The sequence below is a fragment of the Dendrobates tinctorius genome, unplaced genomic scaffold, assembly GCF_039654945.1.
Source record: "Dendrobates tinctorius isolate UK_male_01 unplaced genomic scaffold, ASM3965494v1 ptg000159l, whole genome shotgun sequence".
In the NCBI taxonomy this organism is placed as follows: Eukaryota; Metazoa; Chordata; class Amphibia; order Anura; family Dendrobatidae; genus Dendrobates; species Dendrobates tinctorius.
In genome coordinates this window covers 1721458-1745922 of record NW_027361826.1, presented here as the reverse complement: position 1 = coordinate 1745922, position 24465 = coordinate 1721458, and the positions used below count along the sequence as shown (strand labels likewise).

The 24465-nt window shown below is 43.8% G+C and overlaps 1 protein-coding gene across 2 annotated transcripts; it reads right to left on the bottom strand.

Annotated features, from left to right (window-relative positions):
- Positions 1–2664: 2664 nt before the first annotated feature.
- Positions 2665–24093, bottom strand: PDGFB (platelet derived growth factor subunit B). Of its 2 annotated transcripts, none has more exons than XM_073549440.1 (7): positions 23698–24093; positions 18309–18405; positions 8664–8756; positions 8207–8400; positions 6771–6918; positions 4899–5072; positions 2665–3573 (listed from the first exon to the last, which is right to left on the bottom strand). In XM_073549440.1, exons 1-6 carry the CDS (start codon positions 23752–23754, stop codon positions 4936–4938), a joined length of 726 nt encoding a protein of 241 aa, XP_073405541.1. In that variant the 5' UTR covers positions 23755–24093; the 3' UTR covers positions 2665–3573; positions 4899–4935. The 2 variants fall into 2 exon arrangements, with proteins under 2 accessions (XP_073405541.1, XP_073405542.1); XM_073549441.1 differs by lacking the exon at positions 23698–24093 and adding an exon at positions 23474–23652.
- Positions 24094–24465: the final 372 nt, after the last annotated feature.

The following is a 24465-nucleotide window of genomic DNA, read 5'->3' as shown; positions in this document are numbered from 1 at the left end:
TCATGATGTATTACACATTATTATTATCTGTCATGTATTACAAATTATGTGAAATGAGTGAACTGGAGTGCCACTTAGTCAGAAAATATAGCATAGCATGGCGATGACATACTTTGAAGGTCTACTATTTCAAGGTCCTAAAGATTCGTCACTTAAAAATATAAAAGCATTACCAGCCTGTGTATGGGTTAAACATAGCTTCTTGCTGTCTGCTCACCTCAGTCATGACCCCAAAGTCTCAGGAGGAGGAGGAGTAGGTAATGTTCTCCCACCCTATTTCTTGGCAAGGTTCCTGTGTTACAAGAGCAGCTGCTCCTGGCCTGCCCAGCTTCTCTGCCATCTATAAAATCCCTTCTCAGTTTCTTAGGGATAGGGCCGCCTCTGGCAGCTACTCGATCCTTCCTCCTGGAGTGGGGTTACCTTTGCAGCTGCTGTCTTCTATCAGAGCTCACCAGAAGGTGTAACTACTTTTTAGGATATACAGTATTTCATTTCTTACCCCAGAAAAAAATGTGCATCAAAATCTGGATTCTGGATCTTCCAATTTGTTTATCACACACAAGAACTCTAGTGCTTGATGAAGGTGGATCTTTGTGCTAAAGTGACAATTCCTGCTAAGCTTCTTCTCTGTACTAGGAAACCAAGATCCATATCTACTGATAGAGGACATTATTACAAGCAAGCCCTCCATGTCTTGAATCACCATCTTGGTGGGGTCTGATGGTTGCCACCATCCTTTGTCTAGATTTGAGGATTCTCTGATGGTGAATAAGTAAATTATCATCGCTGGAAGCCTTGTGCAATAATTTACATTTATATCAGCTATGTCAATTATGACCCATATAAAGCATCAATATGTTTTTCTTTTGTAGCTTTAGGAAAATGATATGCAACCTTCACAATTGCTAATGCAATTTAATTAGCAAAGACATTGTCAGACACCAATATGTGAAATGCCCCAACCAAACAATCTGCAACTCAATGGATGTGTTAAGTACCAGAGGTTAAAGGTCACTAATGTCACACCTAGGTCACAGAATGCCTTTCTGTAGAAGAAGCCTCCAGAACTGGAGCTTGATCCTATTAAATTGTAACCCTTAACATAATCTGAAACAGCACAAAAAAAATTAAAACCCCGATTGCAGAATTTCAAGCAGTTTTACACCAGAAAACAGGGATAAACAGTTTGGTGAATTGGCCCCAAAAAATACTAAGAAAAGGATTCCACGTTTGCCTCAAAAAGTTTCTTATTCTCATCTGGAGGTTTTTTTCAGCGTGACACCTTTCCTAGGGGGCTATTATAATAACACCATACACATTAGATGTCTATTGGCAACATAATGCCCTTGGTTACCATCATATACTTCCAGCGAGCTGGCATCCATTGGAGTAGTGAGAAATTCAGTATTTTTACCTTCTATCATTTTATCTTAGATTGGATGGAAATATACCATGCTGATGTTCTTCCCATAGTCTATATTCACAGAATCATATTGTGAGAGTACGATGATTAAAGGGAAGCTATCATCACAAAACGACCTATCAGATTTCTGTATAACACGCATTTAAAAAATATATGATGTTATATTTTTCATATGATGTTTTGTTTTTCATATAATGATGTGTATAAAATTTCCCACTTGTCACTGGGGCCTTTTTTAATCATACTTCCTGTCCTTTCCTAAAGAGTTCATCAGTCTCATTATCATCTGAGGCAGGCTTACAATGACAGGTGACACTTGTATACACAGCTGATAACACAGGATCCACCAATCACAATAGCGATGTCACAGCTCTCCCTCATGCCTTCACAATGACCTTCACTCACGCTCATTAGATGCTTAAAAGATAAGGTCAAAGTCTATTCATTGCTGCGAATGTACATTTGTTGTTTCCTGAAACAACAGGAAAAATGAATCTAGAATAGCCCCAGTGGTCAGTATGAGAATTACAGGATTTCAGGGTTTTTTTTATACCTATTGTGTTAAGTAAAAAAAGTGTTGCCAAAAATACATTTAACACAAAAACCTGATTCAAAAAAATAGGTAATTTTTTGATAATAGATTCCCTTTAAAGATCTTTTAATAGTTGAAATGTTCAATAATACTTGGATGTACATGGAGGTGCAGTGTCACAAACCAAAGATTGACCACCACCACACCCCTAACCAAGTAGGACAGGACTACTACACCTCTCTCTACCTGAGCTTGGGGTTGTTGGCCCCCCTGTTCTTTTCCACATTCTATGGGTAATTCCATATATTTTCTCGTATTGTAGGGTATGAGAACAGCATCACAAAATAAAATAAGACATGCGACCATCCTTGGGCTTCTTAGCTGTCACAGGTTCTTCTTAGGCTGCAGAAATCTAGACAGAAAAATGTTCATGGATCTTAAAAAAAAAAAGTGGGTGAATTCCAATTCCAGTTAAAATTACGATCCTTTATTGAAAAAATTTAAACCATCCAGTTGTTACTGAACTATTTTTCTCACATTTGATTGAGAATGAGAGCTCGGCCGCCATCAGTACGATAGGCCTTAGGAGACCCAATCTATTCCTTGTGAGAAATACCAATTATGTGGGTGGGCTGTTGCCTTATGTGCATGATAGATATATTTCTGGCTTTCCTTTTTGCTTAAAATAATAAAAGACAACTTAATCAAAAACTTTTTGTCTTTTTTAATACAAATGTAATCCCTTTTTAATACAAATTGCTTGGGTTTTTTTCTTTGTACAATTTAAATATTGAATATAAATTACTTTACATATTACATCAATATTTTTCATTTTAATTGACAGGCAGAGCTGTGTGCAAAGAGAAAGGAATTCAGAGCAATGGGAAGGAAGTGGATCAGTCGTTTCAGAAATACTGGGAACTGTATGAAGAAGGAAGAAAGAAAGGAGCCACACGGTAACAGTATTCTGCCACTATGTATGGGGAAAAAACACTGTCGATCGGTCAGGCAACCAGCCTTTCTCCATTAGATGTCCCACAACAACTCTTTCCGCATCGCTCCACTGTACGTGGTTTGCTCCATTAGCTTAAAGCAGAAATATCTGACATGTGGCTTTTTCCTTCTCAGTGGTTGCAATCTAGTCGAAATGTATAAATACTGGGCTATGGTGATGAAGGTCACTAAGAATTCAGTCCCATTCCCATGTTTCAGTCTCTGTCCTGCCTCGTGCAATCTGAGCAAAGGAAACCACTTTTTACAAAAATAGGTATATATTTATATATATAAAAATACAACATAAAGTACATTAAATAAGGTGACAAAATACATCCAGTGAACTCAAGAGTGGCTTTGTGTTCCCCATCCTTTTTTTTCCCACCACCCCTGAAAATCAGACCTTTAACCTTAGAGTTTGGCAGTAAGCTCTTCGCTGCTGTCGAAAGGAACACAATCCTTTATCTCTGTTGTTGGGAGAAATGTGCAGTGGGAGCAGTGGGTACAGATGGAAAACAGTCTTTTTGTCTCTGTAAAGCACCAGCGGCACCAAGTCCGGAATCTGAATCTTCCGGTCAGAAGTCCATGGACCCCATAGGGGCCAAATTTTATCTGGCTGTGTATCCTAGGAAAAAAAATATATCGGTATATTTAGACAGATGGATTTAACAAACTGGTGAATTTTCCGACAAAGCCGATTATACTAATACACCGGGGAAAAACAAGTGAACGATAAAATGTAATATATAGTAAATTCTCTTAGAAAATGCTTTTATGCTCAAAAAAGAGAAAAAGTATTCTAGGAGTGATACCTTTATTGGCTAACCAGAAAAATTATATTTGCAGCTTCCAGAACGCAGGGGCTCCTTCTTCAGGCAGGTTTACAAATATGCCTGAAGAAGGAACTGCTGAGCTCTGAAAGCTTGAAAATATAATTCTTCTGGTTAGCCAATAAAGGTATCACTCAGAGAATACTTTTACCTTTTTTGGGCATAAGCAATATTGACAATTGATTTTTCTGGCTAATATGGTGGCACAATATAATTTTTCATTGTAAATCAATATATTAGGAAACAAATATAGTATGGAAGATTGCAGTCATCTAGGTTTTTGACAGCTACTGTTTCGCATTTGTGAAATAGCAGGATGGTAATCTGTTGAAACCAGAAAGTAACAAGTCATAGTGAACAATATCATCTGCTTCAGAATCTGGTAGCATTAGCTGCCATTACTTAAAATGATACAATAGGATCAAACATGCCTAAGGCTGCATATACTATTCTTAGATATTTAGAGATAATCTCATAACTGTTTGTTAATTGTTGGGAAGAATGAAGGGTTAGTTACTCCATTCTTTTAGCAATTCCTGAAGAAGCTAAAGATTTAAAGGATTTCTATGCCATTACGGTATATTTAATCCTTCAAGTTGTTCATTGTTGTAAACCCCATTTCCCAGCACTTTTGAGATTAATGTAACATGTTAAAGGGGTTTTCTCATGTTGTATGTTCGGGAGCGCACCACTCCTCTACTTCCCAGCATTCTGGTTGTGGGGGGCAGTATGCTCCTGATGACTGACAGCGCAGACTAGAGGCATGGTTGCATTGCTGGTCCAAACTGAAAGCTCTTCCATGCTGGTAGAAGAGGCAGATTTGCCTCTACAACATGGGAGAAACCCAGATCCAGCCAGCTTTGGCTCTATAGTATAGAGTCTGCAATCGGCACATGCTCCTTACCTAAGGAAATGGCCAATCTGAGACTGAAGGATGACCGGCAATCTAGACTGCGAGCTGCACACTATAAAGATTAAAAATGTAGAGTATTTTTAATAATAGATAAATTTCAATGTTGTTTGCATTAGCCAGTACTTTGCCATTTTACCAATTTATGAACGTGAGACAACCCTTTTTAATAATTGGTAGGTGGGGTGAGGAGGGGGTATCACATTTTACCTGCTAGTAACAGATACAAAGAACCATTCTCGGGTCACTACGTGGTTAGAAGAAGTTTCTGCTCCTTTTTGCTAGGTAGGTGCTTAAATTTTCTACTTTTTCGTTTCAGCGGTCGTAGTTGAGACTCCTCTTTATGGGTTACAGTGGTTGGAGGTGGCGTAGTCACAGGTACTCCTATGTGAAACAATCAGGAACAATAAGGATTAGGGTCCGTGAAGATGAAGGTACAGTGGGGCAAAAAAGTATTTAGTCAGTCAGCAATAGTGCAAGTTCCACCACTTAAAAAGATGAGAGGCGTCTGTAATTTACATCATAGGTAGACCTCAACTATGGGAGACAAACTGAGAAAAAAAAATCCAGAAAATCACATTGTCTGTTTTTTTTTCCTTTTATTTGCATATTATGGTGGAAAATAAGTATTTGGTCAGAAACAAAATTTCATCTCAATACTTTGTGATATATCCTTTGTTGGCAATAACAGAGGTCAAACATTTTCTGTAAGTCTTCACAAGGTTGCCACACACTGTTGTTGGTATGTTGGCCCATTCCTCCATGCAGATCTCCTCTAGAGCAGTGATGTTTTTGGCTTTTCGCTTGGCAACACGGACTTTCAACTCCCTCCAAAGGTTTTCTATAGGGTTGAGATCTGGAGACTGGCTAGGCCACTCCAGGACCTTGAAATGCTTCTTACGAAGCCACTCCTTCGTTGCCCTGGCGGTGTGCTTTGGATCATTGTCATGTTGAAAGACCCAGCCACATTTCATATTCAATGCCCTTGCTGATGGAAGGAGGTTTGCACTCAAAATCTCACGATACATGGCCCCATTCATTCTTTCATGTACCCGGATCAGTCGTCCTGGCCCCTTTGCAGAGAAACAGCCCCAAACCATGATGTTTCCACCACCATGCTTTACAGTAGGTATGGTGTTTGATGGATGCAACTCAGTATTCTTTTTCCTCCAAACATGACAAGTTGTGTTTCTACCAAACAGTTCCAGTTTGGTTTCATCAGACCATAGGACATTCTCCCAAAACTCCTCTGGATCATCCAAATGCTCTCTAGCAAACTCCAGACGGGCCCGGACATGTACAGACTTAAGCAGTGGGACACGTCTGGCACTGCAGGATCTGAGTCCATGGTGGCGTAGTGTGTTACTTATGGTAGGCCTTGTTACATTGGTCCCAGCTCTCTGCAGTTCATTCACTAGGTCCCCCCGCGTGGTTCTGGGATTTTTGCTCACCGTTCTTGTGATCATTCTGACCCCACGGGGTGGGATTTTGCGTGGAGCACCAGATCGAGGGAGATTATCAGTGGTCTTGTATGTCTTCCATTTTCTAATTATTGCTCCCACAGTTGATTTCTTCACTCCAAGCTGGTTGGCTATTGCAGATTCAGTCTTCCCAGCCTGGTGCAGGGCTACAATTTTGTTTCTGGTGTCCTTTGACAGCTCTTTGGTCTTCACCATAGTGGAGTTTTGAGTCAGACTGTTTGAGGGTGTGCACAGGTGTCTTTTTATACTGATAACAAGTTTAAACAGGTGCCATTACTACAGGTAATGAGTGGAGGAAAGAGGAGACTCTTAAAGAAGAAGTTACAGGTCTGGGAGAGCCAGAAATCTTGATTGCTTGTTTCTGACCAAATATTTATTTTCCACCATAATATGCAAATAAAATGAAAAAAAACAGACAATGTGATTTTCTGGATTTTTTTTTCTCAGTTTGTCTCCCATAGTTGAGGTCTACCTATGATGTAAATTACAGATGCCTCTCATCTTTTTAAGTGGTGGAACTTGCACTATTGCTGACTGACTAAATACTTTTTTGCCCCACTGTATCAGAGACGTAAGGAGTACAAAAGGAAATGATAATTACCTGGAACCCTCCGGTGGTCGTTGGCAGTGTGGTGACTTCTCACAGAGGCAGAGCTTACAGGCTGGCACTTGCACTCCACATGGTCTTCTAATGGAAAAGGGACTTCTACCACATTTTTTAGGTTTCGATGAATCACAATCTTCTTCACCTGTATCAACAGGACAATCATTATTAGGGATCAGAAAACTAAAGTGTCATCATAACCAAACTATTACTTCTCCACAAGCTGCCATGAACCATTCCTCTGTGTAATTAGTAGAAACATCCATTTTGCTAAGCTGTCTGTGACCATCCATGGTATAGGAGGCTCGCATTACACTCAATGACCACACTGCCTATGTAGCAGATCTTTCCATTTCCCAACGACATATTCCACCACACAAATATCCAGCCAGGAATGTTCCATAAAAAATACTCAACTTTTCCAAAGCACAATGTTTTCCTGGAAAGTACCCCCAACAGTGGGGGGCACATTAGCAGCACAATGGAAGGGATACTCTGCAGTAATGCACTAGAGTGTGGCTATGCACAATGCAAAGCTGTCCCTCTGGAAATATATTGTGGTCTTTTTACTGAACATTTGTAATAATAATAATAAAAAAGACATCTCATATGTCCGTCAACCTAACAGCTCTGCTTAGCGTTCCCCACTGACGGGAAGTTGGCAGCGAGTCAAGTGTATCATAGCTTTGATTTTATGGAAATTGGGGAGGGGGATGTTACATGTGAAGTCGTTTGCTTTGTTTTTCTTCTGTGACTATTGCAAATGAATTTACACAATAGATAGCAAATTCACTAACAGGTTTCACAATCTCAGGATATTATACTGTCTCAACATACATTGACAATCCATTGCTTTACATCAGCGAGTGCACATATATTAGTCACTATGACACATGCAATAGCTTGATTTACTAAAAGAGTAAAATGAGAGCCTTATAGGCCAGGTCACTGAATAGGCTAAAGCCACCCATACACATTAGATGGCTGTTGGTCGAACGATGCTGCAGCCGATTGTTTGGCCGGTTCTCCTATACACAGGCGTGATCCGTTGGTTGAGCACTCTTGTGTTCTTCATGAGAAAGCCTTCGCTAGACAAATCTTATGACAGCTTATCTCCAGACAAGAGAGCGATCGACAGTCTGAAATCGGACATGCCCGATTGCCATCTCACCCGACGATCAGTTGACAAGTCTTGGTGAGGCTGACATTAGCCTAATGTGTATAGGGGACTTAAGAGACTGAGGATAGCAGCTGTGCAGAGTTTGATATGGCCAGCATAGAGTTTCTTGAATTGAAAAGCCAATATGGCTTCTTACTGATGGACAGCAGGGGTGGAGGGGATCACTAGCAGCACAATTGGTACCAAAAGTGATCATATAAACATGTGCATCAAACTCATACCCATAAATTGAGGTCACCCCACCCAAAGTTACCTTGACGTGCCGAATATGTGTGCGAAGTGCCACGCATTTCATGTTCCTGGAGTTGCAACATCCAGAGCATCTCTGCACCTCCACGCAAGACGGCTGAACTACAAAGTTAGCATTGGTCGGGTCGACCATATTGCGAGTGATTTCAAAAACTTCCGTTCTTGTTTTGCACTGTGCAGGCTGAGCTTGTTCCACCTCTGAAATAAAAGAGACAAATCAGTTACGCAAAGAGGAAATGCCAATATTCTAAGGTCACAAAAACAGTTGTTACATAGATGTGAAATGTAGGTGTTATGTGCAAATGCGGAGCTGCTAAATCATAAGAAGTGTGAAGCAACACACAAATTTGATACGATGATGAAGTGAGTGGCGGTCCATAAAATCTGTCCATAAAATCAGAATGTATGATGTCACTGCCTCGTAGACACTGAGAAATGGTTGAGCCCTGGGGGTCTCTTACCTAGACTACGAATGACCCGGGAGTGGCTGGAATTGCCCCTAGGTGAGCTTCTTGTTCCATTCCTGTTTAGCTCGCGTACATCCTCCTCGTCATCTATTGGGGAAGACAAAAATGTTATTTGTCATTAATGATTCAAGGTCGGATTGCAAAACACGTTACATCCCATAAAACAAGCAGATTTTCATACAAGAGGCACAGTTTGTTTTACTTTTCAGGTCATTTTACTGTTCACATTTAAAGATGGAGATTTTAAAGGGATTGTACGGGTCAAACGGAGGCTGCAGGGGAATCGGGACCGTGAGTTTTACCCTGGACGACTCTTTCATTTCTCTTGTTTTCTTCCCAAAATATCATTATAAACTCAAATAATAAAGGCCTTATACAAAGTTATATTAAAGTCTGACTCATGAAATCACAAGAAATGTGTAATGTGCAACTGTATTAGTCATCCCTTTGATATGAGAATCATGAGACTGCTAAATCCTGGACCGACACCAAGTTATGATATGGGCTGTTCAGATGGGATAACTCCAGTTTCGGCTTATCTTTTCAAAATACTATTAAGGGGAATCTTTCACCATCCCATCTGAAAGCAGCATGATATAGGAGCAGAGACCCTGATTCCAGCGATGTGTCACTTACTGGGCTGTTTGATGCAATTTTGATAAAATTGCTGTTTTATCTTCTTCAGATCTAGCAGTTCTCTGAATGCTGAGCTCTGTATAAACCTGCCCACAACACTGATTGGCAGCTTTCAGTGTACACTACGCATAGGCAGAAAGCACCCAATCACTGGTGTTGGAGGCCTACCTGACAGCAGGTTTACTAGTCCACTAGCGATAATCTCCTGCTGATTAAACTGTGATTTAATAATATATCAATCAGTCCAATAAGTGATACATTTCTGAGATCAGGGTCTCAGTCTCTACATTTTGCTGCTCTCAGATTAGGTGGCAAAAATCTGGTGACAGATTCCCTTTAAGAGTTTGTTTGCTTATGAAATGAATCTGCTGGCATATGGACAGACAGACTGGAGAACATTATTTGGGCACTGTGCGACTCATCATAAGGCACCACTTTATGTGTCTGAGACAGAAGCTGCTTGCTGTTTTGAAGTCGGGTGTAGGACCTTCACCTCTTGGGCCCTGGTTTGGCTGCACAGGCTGCACCCATGAGCGGATATAAAACACTTATATTTGCTTGATAAATGACAAATAGTGTTGAGTGAACATGCTGGGATAAGGTGTTATCTGAGCATGCTCGTGTGCTAACTGAATGTCTTCAGCATGCTCGAATAATAATGTTCGATACTCCGAGCTGCATGTCTCGGCTGTTCGGCAGCCGCAGCGCGTTCTGGGATTATGTGTTTGTTAGACAGTCCCTGCAAGTGTTGCGGTTGTCGAACAACCCACAAGACCTTCAGCCTCTGGGACTCAACTATATTGTTCGACCACACCAAAGTCTCTCGGTTAGCACATGAGCATGCTTAGATAACACCTTATCCGAGCTGATTCACTCATCATCACTGAAGACAAACCCAAATGTGGTTCTTTATACTTTGAAATGATCATGTGCATACAGATATACATGTCTTTTATGGGCCTCGATACCTATCAACATAAAAGATCTGTGTAAACCACAGCTGCAGAATTAAGGTCATACACCCCCCCGGCTGACAATAATAAAAAGCCTTTTCATGCTATTTTTGGCAGGCTCTACAAAAATGTAGGTAAAAATGATTGCAACATTAACAAAGGAAAGCATTTCCAAGGGGATGGACTGAATGATATCACTGTTTTCCCCAAAGCCTGGCCGTAGTGAAAACACGACCTACTGAGAGATTCCATGGAACAACCAGCGTGCATATGTAAGCCACCAGCTATGTAGACAGCCTGCACTGTAGAGCTAATTAAGGGGGTCCCAGGGGGGCTTCTAATTGTTTATGGTAAGATTTCTCCACCTGACTATTATTCCAATCTGCCACCATTGGGAAAATACATTTAGGGGACATAATGTTAAACAGTGTGTGAACATTATTCTAGTGACTGGGACATGAAATGTTTGTGCCAGTTGTAGCTTTTAGGGGTTTGTGTATTGGTGAAATCACATTCTGTAAATATTTCATTAAAAAATAACATTACACTGAAATCTTAGCCTTCTACCTTTATGAATCAATGAGACACTGACACTTAGGGTCCAACAAGAAAGGCACGCTGAAATTTAGGGTCCACAAGAAAGGCACACTGACATCTAGGGTCCACAAGAAAGGCACGCTGACATCTAGGGTCCAACAAGAAAGGCACACTGACATCTAGGGTCCAACAAGAAAGGCACACTGACGTCTAGGGTCCAACAAGAAAGGCACGCTGACATCTAGGGTACAACAAGAAAGGCATGCTATAATTTATGGTCCACAAGAAAGGCACGCTGACATCTAGGGTCCAACAAGAAAGGCACGCTGACATCTAGGGACCAACAAGAAAGGCACGCTGACATCTACGGTCCAACAAGAAAGGCACGCTGACATCTACGGTCCAACAAGAAAGGCACGCTGACATCTAGGGTCCAACAAGAAAGGCACGCTGACATCTAGGGTCCAACAAGAAAGGCACGCTGACATCTAGGGTCCAACAAGAAAGGCACGCTGACATCTAGGGTCCAACAAGAAAGGCACGCTGACATCTAGGGTCCAACAAGAAAGGCACGCTGACAGCTAGGGTCCAACAAGAAAGGCACGCTGACATCTAGGGTCCAACAAGAAAGGCACGCTGACAGCTAGGGTCCAACAAGAAAGGAACACTGACATCTAGGATCCAACAAGAAAGGCATGCTGACAGCTAGCGTCCAACAAGAAAGGCACACTGACAGCTAGGGTCCAACAAGAAAGGCTCACTGACATCTAGGGTCCAACAAGAAAGGCACGCTGACAGCTAGGGTCCAACAAGAAAGGCACGCTGACATCTAGGGTCCAACAAGAAAGGCACGCTGACATCTAGGGTCCAACAAGAAAGGCACGCTAACAGTTAGGGTCCAACAAGAAAGGAACACTGACATCTAGGATCCAACAAGAAAGGCATGCTGACAGCTAGCGTCCAACAAGAAAGGCACACTGACAGCTAGGGTCCAACAAGAAAGGCTCACTGACATCTAGGGACCAACAAGAAAGGCACGCTGACATCTACGGTCCAACAAGAAAGGCACGCTGACATCTACGGTCCAACAAGAAAGGCACACTGACAGCTAGGGTACAACAAGAAAGGCACGCTGACATCTAGGGTCCAACAAGAAAGGCACGCTGACATCTAGGGTCCAACAAGAAAGGCACGCTGACATCTAGGGTCCAACAAGAAAGGCACGCTGACATCTAGGGTCCAACAAGAAAGGCACGCTGACAGCTAGGGTTCAACAAGAAAGGCACGCTGACATCTAGGGTCCAACAAGAAAGGCACGCTGACAGCTAGGGTCCAACAAGAAAGGAACACTGACATCTAGGATCCAACAAGAAAGGCATGCTGACAGCTAGCGTCCAACAAGAAAGGCACACTGACAGCTAGGGTCCAACAAGAAAGGCTCACTGACATCTAGGGTCCAACAAGAAAGGCACGCTGACAGCTAGGGTCCAACAAGAAAGGCACGCTGACATCTAGGGTCCAACAAGAAAGGCACGCTGACATCTATGGTCCAACAAGAAAGGCACGCTAACAGTTAGGGTCCAACAAGAAAGGAACACTGACATCTAGGATCCAACAAGAAAGGCATGCTGACAGCTAGCGTCCAACAAGAAAGGCACACTGACAGCTAGGGTCCAACAAGAAAGGCTCACTGACATCTAGGGTCCAACAAGAAAGGCACACTGACAGCTAGGATCCAACAAGAAAGGCACGCTGACATCTAGGGTCCAACAAGAAAGGCACGCTGACATCTAGGGTCCAACAAGAAAGGCACGCTGACATCTAGGATCCAACAAGAAAGGCACGCTGACAGCTAGGGTCCAACAAGAAAGGAACACTGACATCTAGGATCCAACAAGAAAGGCACGCTGACAGCTAGGGTCCAACAAGAAAGGCACACTGACATCTAGGGTCCAACAAGAAAGGCACGCTGACAGCTAGGGTCCAACAAGAAAGGCACGCTGACAGCTAGGGTCCAACAAGAAAGGCACGCTGACATCTAGGGTCCAACAAGAAAGGCACGCTGACATCTAGGGTCCAACAAGAAAGGCACGCTGACAGCTAGGGTCCAACAAGAAAGGCACGCTGACATCTAGGGTCCAACAAGAAAGGCACGCTGACAGCTAGGGTCCAACAAGAAAGGCACGCTGACAGCTAGGGTACAACAAGAAAGGCACGCTGACATCTAGGGTTCAACAAGAAAGGCACGCTGACATCTAGGGTCCAACAAGAAAGGCACGCTGACAGCTAGGGTCCAACAAGAAAGGCACGCTGACATCTAGGGTCCAACAAGAAAGGCACGCTGACAGCTAGGGTCCAACAAGAAAGGCACGCTGACAGCTAGGGTACAACAAGAAAGGCACGCTGACATCTAGGGTTCAACAAGAAAGGCACGCTGACATCTAGGGTCCAACAAGAAAGGCATGCTGACAGCTAGGGTCCAACAAGAAAGGCACAGTGATATCTAGGGTCCAACACGAAAGGCACGTTGACATCTAGCGTCCAATAAGAAAGGCATGCTGACATCTAGGGTCCAACAAGAAAGGCACGCTGTCATTTAGGGTCTAATTTAAATAATACACTGGCACTTGGGGTCCTAGGGTAATGACAAAATGAGTGAGAGTTCTGGCCCAGGAACAAAGGGACGGCGACACTTGGAGCCCCATAATAATGACACATAGGCTGACACCAATGGGCTGAGAACAATGACATGTAGACAATTGGAAGCCAGGGATAAAGACACACTGACTAACACCAAGTGATCAGGGACAAAGGCTGTCTGACACATGGGGTCAAAACATTATTAAGAAAGAATTCCGGTGAGCATGAAAACAGCTGTTTTTTGCAGAATATACACTTAATAAATACTTCAACACAATTCTTTAGATCTTTTCTTAAGTCTTTTTGGACTTTTAATTCCATTTTTATTATTCTAAAGTTCATTTTGATGTCACAGCAAGTTTATGTAAAAATGTAACATTGGGTAAATTGCTATTATTGTACTTTTCATTGAACACATTACAAGTAACACTGTCATAAAAGAGACAACACAACAGTATATATGTCATCACCACGTATGACTACAATGAGCCGCCCCGCAGCAGATATCTACTCGGTTTGCTAATAAATGTCATGTAACTATACATTACAGGAGCGGAGGTCAAGCAGAATGAGATGAAGGATTATTTAAAGTAAGGGGATAGAAAAGCTACTGAATAACAAGAGATGAATAATCAATTAGGTTCATTTGCCGATTAATCACTTTGGTTGTGTTTTGCATGAACTCTTTGATTGTGAAAAGTCTCCCCCTGGGAAAGGAATAAGACAAAACAATGGCTATTATTCCACATTTTAGGTTAAAACTTAGAAGGCTGTTTCCAAAACAGCTGCTTACCACACCCTGTCTGTATGAGAACACACCAAGGACAAACAGTGAGTAGGCCGGGAGACGCTGGGGTCCGGCCGTCCACAGGCACACCACTTACACATATTATTAAACGAGCTGCTGTAAACTGATCACTTAGCCTTCAGTCATCTCTGTCAGCTCTCCCATACACAGGAGCATTCATTTTCCAGAGCACTCCTGTGTAGAGTTGAGCGAATATGTTTGGAAACTATCGGCAAATCCGAATTTGCCATATTCGTGCCATTTTTGTACCCTATTTGTGCAGAATTTATGGTTGACGATCGGTTCCAAATATATTCGCTCAACTCTAGTCCCATTGACTCCAATTACAATTATGTTCGGCTGTGTTGCACATACAAAATTCGCCGGCCATAGTAATCCAAACCAAATTCTTCAAAATTCGCTCAACTCTACTCCTGTGTTTCCTATGGGCTCAGTCAGGAGGCCATATAAATTGGACTGAGATCAGAATAACGTGGGTCTCCTGACCCGAGTGTGACAGCTTCATATATGTCTATGCAGTTCGGGTCAGGTGAGCCATCGGACAGGCCGATCTCAGTCCGATTTATATGGCCATCTGACTGTGCCCTAAAGCTGGAGTCACACGTAGCGACTTACCAGCGATCCCGAAATCAACGTGTCAGGATCGCTGGTAAGTCGCTATGTGATCGCTGGTGAGCTGTCAAACAGACAGCTTCACCAGCGATCAGCACAGCGACGCCGAGCGCCCGGCATCGCTGTGTTCGTTAGCGCTGATGCCATATCCCTGTAAAAAATAGAATTAAAATAAAAAATATTGTTATTCTCACCTTCCGACGTCCCGCGTAGCATTCCCGCCTCTTTCCACGCTCCGGTCCCAGTAATCCTTTGCGAGAATGACCGAGAGTGTCATTTGTGCAAAGGATCACTGGGACCGGGAGCGTGGAGAGAGGCGGGATGGCTGTGCGGGACGTCGGAAGGTGAGAATAACTATATTTTTTATTTTTTTAAATTATTTTTTACAGCTGATCACTGGTCTCCCACCTGTCACACGCAGCGATGCGTGCTGGCCAGCGAGAGACCAGCGACGAAAAATATGTCCAGAGGTTTCTTGCAGCGATCAGCGATACCGGCAGGGGGGCCGCTCGCTGATCGTTGTCACACACAGTGATCTCGCTGGTGAGATCGCTGTTGTGTCGCAAAAGTTGTGACTCAGCAGCCATCTCGCTAGCGAGATTGCTATGTGTGACTTCCGCTTAAGAGACAACCATCAGTGGTGGCTTATCTCTGGGAGTAAAAGCAATCATCAGCCTAAAATCGGACATGCCGATCAACACCTACCCCAACAATCAGATGTCCAAGGCCCCCATACACATAGGACTGTAGTCCAAACTAATCGATAATGGTGGGTTACTCCAATAATAGGTGGCACGGAGGCTCAGTGGTTAGCACTTATGTTTTGCAGCGATGGGTCCCTGGGTTCAAACCCCACCAAGGAGAATATCTGCAATGAGTTGATATGTTCTCATTGTATTTGCTTAGGTTTCCTCTGAGTATCTGATATCCTTCCACAAACTGATGGGGAATTCAGATTTTGAGCCCTAATGGGGACATTGATGATGATGTCTGGAAAGCGCTGTGGAATTAAAGGCGCTATATAAAAGAGTATTTAAATAAATAATATATAAGGGGAGCTGTAGACTTCATACTGAAACTGCACACTTTTTGTGCTTTTGAGCTTCTGCCTCTTGGTTTGAACAATCAATGGGGGTCTAAATACTTGGACTCCCCAATGATCAACTCAGGACACGTTAAGAGAAAGTAGATTTACTAGGGCAATAATGTAATGTCCATACCCTGTGCCTAAGTACCCTGGCAAGGTAAAGTGTTTTTTTGGCTTGTCACCCAGTAGCCATGGCTCGCGCCCTATGTGCACCCTACTTGCTACTACCCTGGCATAAGAATTACTATTGTAACGAGATCTCAAATTCAATTATTGGCAATTGCCCAGTGAAAATGGCCCTTTAGACAATATGCACAACCGAAAGTTCTCCAAACCTAGTGTATATGCTGCCCCCATATGACACTATACGCCAGGTCCCATAATTTCTTGCCAGATTGTCACTGGCACTGCCAGGCTGATGTGCTTGGTGGGTATTAATAGCACATACAGCTGGCGCAGCTGGATCAGGTCTGGAAGTGAGAGGGTGGGCTGCACCAACGGGGAGGGGGGCAAGGAATTCTTTTCAAGCACAAGCCAGAGTTTGAGACTGGCATATCAGACAAAGAGGGGAAGTTGTGTCCAGACACAGATAGCGGAGTGCAGGGGTCTGACGTGCGCAGGGAGACAATAGCAAGGAGGGAGGTCACAGCACAGAACAGCAAAGACTAGTGGACTGCAAACAGGTCCTCCTGGCAGGACGTCATGCACACCCAGGCCAGCTCTGTGTGTTATGGTCATTAACCCCCACACTAGGTGTAAACTATTCCCCAAACATATCTGGATTATAACCGAGGCCAGTACATTCCTGTATGTTTAAGACTGCACATTGTAACTTGCAAATAATTGTAGGCACCTGGTTCCTAGAGATATTCATGCACCGACATGCTGATAAAAAGTGAATAACACATAGTATGTGCAGAAGATGGCTGAATTATGGCTAATGTCAACATTAGCAGCCCGTTATGTAAAATTCAAAGAATAATCATCCTAAGGTTCTCCTGGGATATAGCCAACAATGTCTATGCTGGAGCTCCTCATCCGAGCATATCAGGATGTTTAGGAAGACTGAAGGGGTCGTACGTGACTAATACTCATGGTCTATCGCGACCACTTAGCGATGTACCAGCGATCCTGACCGCGTCATATCGCTGGTCGGGATCGCTGGTACATCGCTAAGTGTGACAGTACCTTTAGGATAGGTCATCGATACCAGACCAGTGGTGTGCAACACCTGACAAGCCACCAATCAGCTGTTCCCGGTGACGGCGGATGTGATGAGTTGCAGAGCGGAAAAGTACAGCTTTGTCAACTGGGGTGGGGTACTGCAGATTCACACTTATTCATTTCAATAGGGGGCAGATATGCAGTGCCCAAATGCAACCATCATGCAATTGACGAATCTTTGCTTCTCAGCTCTGCAACTGATCACATCCGGATCGGTAGGGTGTTGGGTGTTGTACCCCACTGATCCTAGTATTGATGATCAAAGGAGAGGCCATCAATATTAAAGTCCCAAACAACCTCATTAACTATAAATGTAACTTAAATCAACATATCAACTCTAGGACAATACTGGTGTAATGCCAACCATAACATGCGTCTTCATTGTAACAGACAGACTTCATGGGAATCTGCCACTTGCTTTCAGTCGTCCTTTCTGAGCACAGGATGAATTAGTGACAGGGGCTCTGATTCCAGCTCTGTATTACATACATTTCATCCATATTTACATCCCGAAGTGATAAGACTCCATTCACACAAGACTAAAGTCAGCCAAAGCCACTGATCTTGGTGGAGAATGCTGACAGTCTATTAGGTATGGGGACTATCCTTACTCTCCCCCGACATATGAAGTCAGGAGAGAGAAGGATCCGGCCTGGTGAATTTAAATGGATGATCCTTTCGTTCAGCTCAGAGAGAAGCCGCTGTCAGATAATTCTGTCTGTACCTCTCTCATAGAGAAGACAGGCGCGCCCAGTGGGGTTGAGCACTGCTATGTGGTGGGGTGAATCAGGAGAGATATCTGTCGCCTCTCTGAATGTGTATGGGGGCCTCTTGGGAACTTCTCATGTTCTTCAGCTGTGCCTCATTGATACTCCCCGTATGCTGTGCACAGGGAAGTAACTGTCAATCAATGGTGAGTGGGAGGAAGCAGTGGACTCAGCAGTGAGTGCACAAAATGGAGAAGACTCCAGAGCAGAGAAAAATAACCACGGATTTCACTAACTTAAGTAATACAGAGTTGGACTCAAGGTCTCAGTTGCTGCTACATGTTGCCCCTGGATAGAGAAGCTTAAACTTTGGGACAGATTTCCCGTAAGCAACTCAAGCACATCATCATCAGACACAATTCTGTAGAGATTTACCTACGGATTCTATCTGCAGCAACCTTCTTATATCTGCTATAGACTTGACTGATCCTCCTGTAATTTTCTCATACAGGTCACTCGGAATGGGGTCCCCCTGTTAAGGAAATAGATCACAATTATTCTGCAATCGCATTAGTAAAATCGGTGAATATATGAGATGGATGATACCAGAAGCACATTGACCACATTCATTGACTCAACATATTCACAATCTGATGATTCACAAGTGTTTCAGTGGCTCGATCTGCACGAACGCTACAAACCACGCCAGAATACACCGCTTACTTCATCATGGTGGTTGTGCCCATCGTACAGCATATACTGTATTGCTATTATAACCTCAAATGGTTCTCAGTGGATCTCTTAGAAAGATATTATATTACTACCAGGCTTGGACTGGTCCACAGGGGAAGAGGAGAATCCTCTGGTGGGCCCCTGCGCAAGACTGGGCCACCACCCTCCCATGTGAGAAGTACTTGGCACTATATACTTGAGTCACTATGTACAGAGGCAGCATTTCATTCATTTATCAATTTACCCAGTTTATTATTATATAAATCTGTGATTGAGGATAATGTCACATTTGCATGTAGCTGAAAAGTCGGGTCCTGGAGTTGGCTACTGGTGGGCACTTGGCACCCTAGTCCAACACTGGTTACTACTCTGCTTCCATTCTGCATTTGATGGATATGGCAGGAGGATGCAGTAAAGACTTTGCTATAGACCCTGTGTCAATAGCGGTGAGTCTTTTTATACATTCCTTGCTTGTCTTCCTGCCATACCTCCCATCACTTTGCACCATTTTATTTACAATATGAACACAGCAGCTGTCATTTCCAGCTACGCTTTCCAGGTGCCTGTACGTGTATGACTGTGTGCACTCTAGGCACAAATCAATGGCACAATGGGCAGCCATGTCAGTATATACCGCATCTATTAAGCATCGCAAGCAACTTGTGGAAATGTATCCAGTCTACAGGTCAAAAACTAACACCAACAACCAAATGAAGAGTATATACATTAATAGCAAATAAGTTATTTATGGGTATTATGGTACATCAGGAGATCTGCGAAATTCGGCCAATTCATACCAGAGTGGGTTTGGCTGAATATGCCATGTGTCATCATATACCATGTGTCATCAGGACTTGAAGATTTCGGAAGCATTACACAGTCCTCACTTCTAGGAAACACTTTTGCAACTCAAACATTTCATCTCAACTGATGAAACTCTTGTTTTTCACCAATATTAGCACTTTTGCGGGTCTAATGCGAAACTTGCAGCAATTTTTTAAGCACCAGATTTCACAAGACCATTCTACACTTTATTAAGGTGCTCGGTTCTCACAGAGAGAAAATCCCAACCCAGGGGCTGAACAAGCTAGGACAAAGAAACACTTGGCAGGCAACCATACTAGGAAAGGAATACTAGGATTGTGGGGAGAGGTGCCAGCTATTGTTCTGCATACAGACTTATTGCCCTGGCGGAGAGAGGTGAAAGGGCTGAACAGGAGGACAGTGAGGCGCTATGGGGAGAGCACAGAGAGACTGATGAGTCTGGAGCAGAGAGGGGAAGACAAAAGTGACCTATTTGTTTTGACCACTGCACCACTCTACATTACACAGGAGAAGTTGTCATAAAGACCTGGGCTGACTGCGTGGAGATAAATATTTATTGTTTTATGATTATAAATGAACATCCTGCAAAATGTCATAAAGTATTCATCTGAATAAAATATCTTAGTGCAAATATTAAAGGAAAAATAAACAAGCAAGGAACAAAGAAACAAAGAGGAAGGCTTGAGCAGACAGGAGGTCCAGACAGCCTGACATAAAGCACCTGTACTGGAAGTCATCCAAAGAACATGCATCACTGCTGCCCCGGGTTTATGTTCTGGCAGCTCCAGGAGCGGTAATTGCTGACAAGATGGGGCGTCTCGTCTACTTTCTGGTGGTTCCAAACTACATGAATATATGTTGGGGTGAAGTGTGCGCACCCCAACATCAAAGAGGATCCTCAGACCACACACAGATCTTTCCTCCTAGGGCTGAGAGGAGCATTTCCTTCTATTCATAGAGGTGGTGAACAGCTGGATAAAAAAGACAAGATGACTGTTCAGGAGTTCTATTTATGGCAGGAAACGGGAACATGAGAAAACGCTTTTTTTTGTAGCCGTCTGATAATATTATTGTGAGTTTTGTAATGGTGACAAGTATTTATAGGGTGAAATATCTCCTGCGGAGCTGAGAAAAGCCACAGCTCACTGCAATATGAGGTCTAGTTCTAACTTGTGATAAATGCGGCAGCACGGTGGCTCAGTGGGTAGCAGCACATTGCAATATGAGGTCTAGCCCTAACATGTGATAAATGCGGCAGCACGGCGGCTCAGTGGATAGTAGCACATTGCAATATGAGGTCTAGCTCTAACATGTGATAAATGGGGCAGCACAGTGGCTCAGTGGATAGTAGCACATTGCAATATGAGGTCTAGTTTTAACATGATAAATGGAGCAGCACGGTGGCTCAGTGGGTAACAGCTTATTGAAATATGAGGTCTAGCTCTAACATGTGATAAATGGGGCAGCACGGTGGCTCAGTGGGTAATAGCACATTGCAATATGAGGTCTAGCCCTAACATGTGATAAATGCGGCAGCACGGCGGCTCAGTGGATAGTAGCACATTGCAATATGAGGTCTAGCTCTAACATGTGATAAATGCGGCAGCACGGTGGCTCAGTGGGTAGCAGCACATTGCAATATGAGGTCTAGCCCTAACATGTGATAAATGCGGCAGCACGGCGGCTCAGTGGATAGTAGCACATTGCAATATGAGGTCTAGCTCTAACATGTGATAAATGGGGCAGCACAGTGGCTCAGTGGATAGTAGCACATTGCAATATGAGGTCTAGTTTTAACATGATAAATGGAGCAGCACGGTGGCTCAGTGGGTAACAGCTTATTGAAATATGAGGTCTAGCTCTAACATGTGATAAATGGGGCAGCACGGTGGCTCAGTGGGTAATAGCACATTGCAATATGAGGTCTAGCTCTAACATGTGATAAATGGGGCAGCACAGTGGCTCAGTGGGTAATAGCACATTGCAATATGAGGTCTAGCCCTAACATGTGATAAATGTGGCAGCACGGTGGCTCAGTGGATAGTAGCACATTGCAATATGAGGTCTAGCTCTAACATGTGATAAATGGGGCAGCACAGTGGCTCAGTGGATAGTAGCACATTGCAATATGAGGTCTAGTTTTACCATGATAAATGGAGCAGCACAGTGGCTCAGTGGGTAACAGCTCATTGAAATATGAGGTCTAGCTCTAACATGTGATAAATGGGGCAGCACGGTGGCTCAGTGGATAGTAGCACATTTCAATATGAGGTCTAGTTTTAACATGATAAATGGAGCAGCACAGTGGCTCAGTGGGTAACAGCTCATTGAAATATGAGGTCTATTTCTAACATATGATAAATGGGGCAGCACAGTGGCTCAGTGGGTAATAGCACATTGCAATATGAGGTCTAGTTTTAACATGATAAATGGAGCAGCACAGTGGCTCAGTGGGTAATAGCACATTGCAATATGAGGTCTAGTTTTAACATGATAAATGGAGCAGCACAGTGGCTCAGTGGGTAACAGCACATTGCAATATGAGGTCTAGTTCTATCATATGATAAATGGGGCAGCACGGTGGCTCAGTGGGTAGCAGTACATTGCAATATGAGGTCTAGTTCTAACATATTATAAATGGGGCAGCACGGTGGCTCAGTGGGTAGCATTACATTGCAATATGAGGTCTAGTTCTAACATATTATAAATGGGGCAGCACAGTGGCTCAGTAGGTAGCAGCAAATTGTACTATGAGGTCTAGTTCTAACATGATAAATGGGGCAGCATGATGGCTCAGTTGGTAGCACCGCATTGCAATAAGAGTTCTAGTTCTATCATATGATAAATGGGGCAGCATGGTGGCTCAGTGTATAGCAGCACACTGCAATAAGAGTTCGTTATAACATCTGATAAATGGAGCAGCACTGTGGCTCAGTGGGTAGCAGCACATTGCAATATGAGGTCTAGTTCTAACATATGATAAATGGGACAGCATGGTGGCTCAGTGGATAGCAGCACACTGCAATAAGAGTTTGTTATAACATCTGATAAATGGAGCAGCACTGTGGCTCAGTGGGTAGCAGAACATTGCAATATGAGGTCTAGTTCTATCATCTGATAAATGGGGCAGCACGGTGGCTCAGTGGATAGCAGCACATTGCAATATGAGGTCTAGTTCTAACATATGATAAATGGGACAGCACGCTGACTCAGTGGGTAGCAGCACTGTTGCTTTACAGCGCTGGAGTCCTGGGTTAAAATCCCACTAAGGACGACATCTGCAGGAGTTTGTATGTTCTCCCCGTGTTTGCATGGGTTTCCTCCGGTTTCCTCCCACACTCCAAAGACATACTGATAGGGAAGTTAGACTGAGCCCCGATGGGGACAGCGATGACAAGGTCTGTAAAGCGCTGTGGAATTAATGGCGCTATAACGGCAAAGTATACTAAATGAATAAATAATTCAGCATTACTACATGAGGAATTCAGCTCTGCTTCATCTGTACAGTATGGCGTATTACACAACTGACTCTTATTATATGTCCATGGAATAAATGATAAGTGATCAATGGGGGGTCCTCCACCACCGCTCCATTAAAACGAATGCCAACAGCCGCCATCCTTCTGATGAGTGGGTCTCTCAGGTGTTGATTTTGGGAGAGCCTGATGGCATGCCTTGTTTTACAACATACATGTGTATGCTGCGCTCTCCCTGCCTGGCAGGCATGTGTGCGTGTTGTAATGCTCTCCCTGCGGCGGCACATACGGCGTGTTCCGGGCAGCTGGCCACAGTCACAGCTGGCAGGTGCCATGGCACTATGCGGGCCACCTCTACAAGTGGCATCCAACATGTCACCACATGGCCAATGGAAGTGCCCAGGTGCAACATCAGCAGCATGGGCATCATCAATGGGCTCTCCGGGTGACACCAGACGTCTCATGTACAGAACCCTGGAATTAATAATAATAATGCTACTTAGTAAATCTGTAGAACCAGCCCCAGACACAATGCCCAGTCTGTACACAGCTGTTGGATTTACTCACTATTTTGTGTAGTAATTCGGAAAACATGGGATTTCTCGAATCCCCGACAGGACGGAGATGATCGCCGCTATGTTTTTGGTTTCCATTTTTAATGATCCATGATAAGAATTTGAAACCTTAGAATTGATTTTCCAGGTAGAAGGATCACTAGCTGCCTCTATGGAAAGAATTGTAGAACTGATGCTAAGAAATGACAATATCCGAAATCTTCGGCGGGATCTTACCTCAGCACGAACCACCTGCAGAAGCCAAATCCACATTAGCAGACCCCCAAGATTCATCCTGTAGTCCAGGGGAGAATGTGTGGAACATGTATATGGCAGCTGTCAGATCTTCTCAGGAGGTGAATAGCAGGGAGGCTGGCACCCTTCCCGTAGGGGATCCCCCTCCCCAAAGATTAAAAGGTCCCCTTCTTCCAAAGTCTGCAGGCTGGGTGCTGCTGAAGGCAGAATGTTATGGTTGTATAGAGAGAGGGAGAAACAAGATGTGAAAGGTGACGGGTGTCATCAGTAATCCAGCAGAGGGACACAGTCTGTCATGGAGGAGGCTGAGGGCTGGGGATTCCTTCCAGAGCAGATGCTGAGAGCCGAGACCTGAAGCCTCTGATTCCACTTCTACGAGTGCAGTCTTCTTTAGCTGTCCCAGTGAGGAGGCGGGGGCTGGGAGGGGATGGGCCGGCTGCGGAGGGAAGGAGGGCGGCTGCCACAGTCAGGACTGTATGGAAAGGTGTGCAGGAGGGAGGGAGACACGGAGTGCCCCCCAACAGTGCGGACACACCACCACTGGACTGATCAGTGACACCCCTAACAGTGCGGACACACCACCACTGGACTGATAAGGGACAATCAGTGACACCCCCAACAGTGCGGACACACCACCACTGGACTGATAAGGGATGATCAGTGACACCCCCAACAGTGCGGACACACCACCACTGGACTGATAAGGGATGATCAGTGACACCCCCAACAGTGCGGACACACCACCACTGG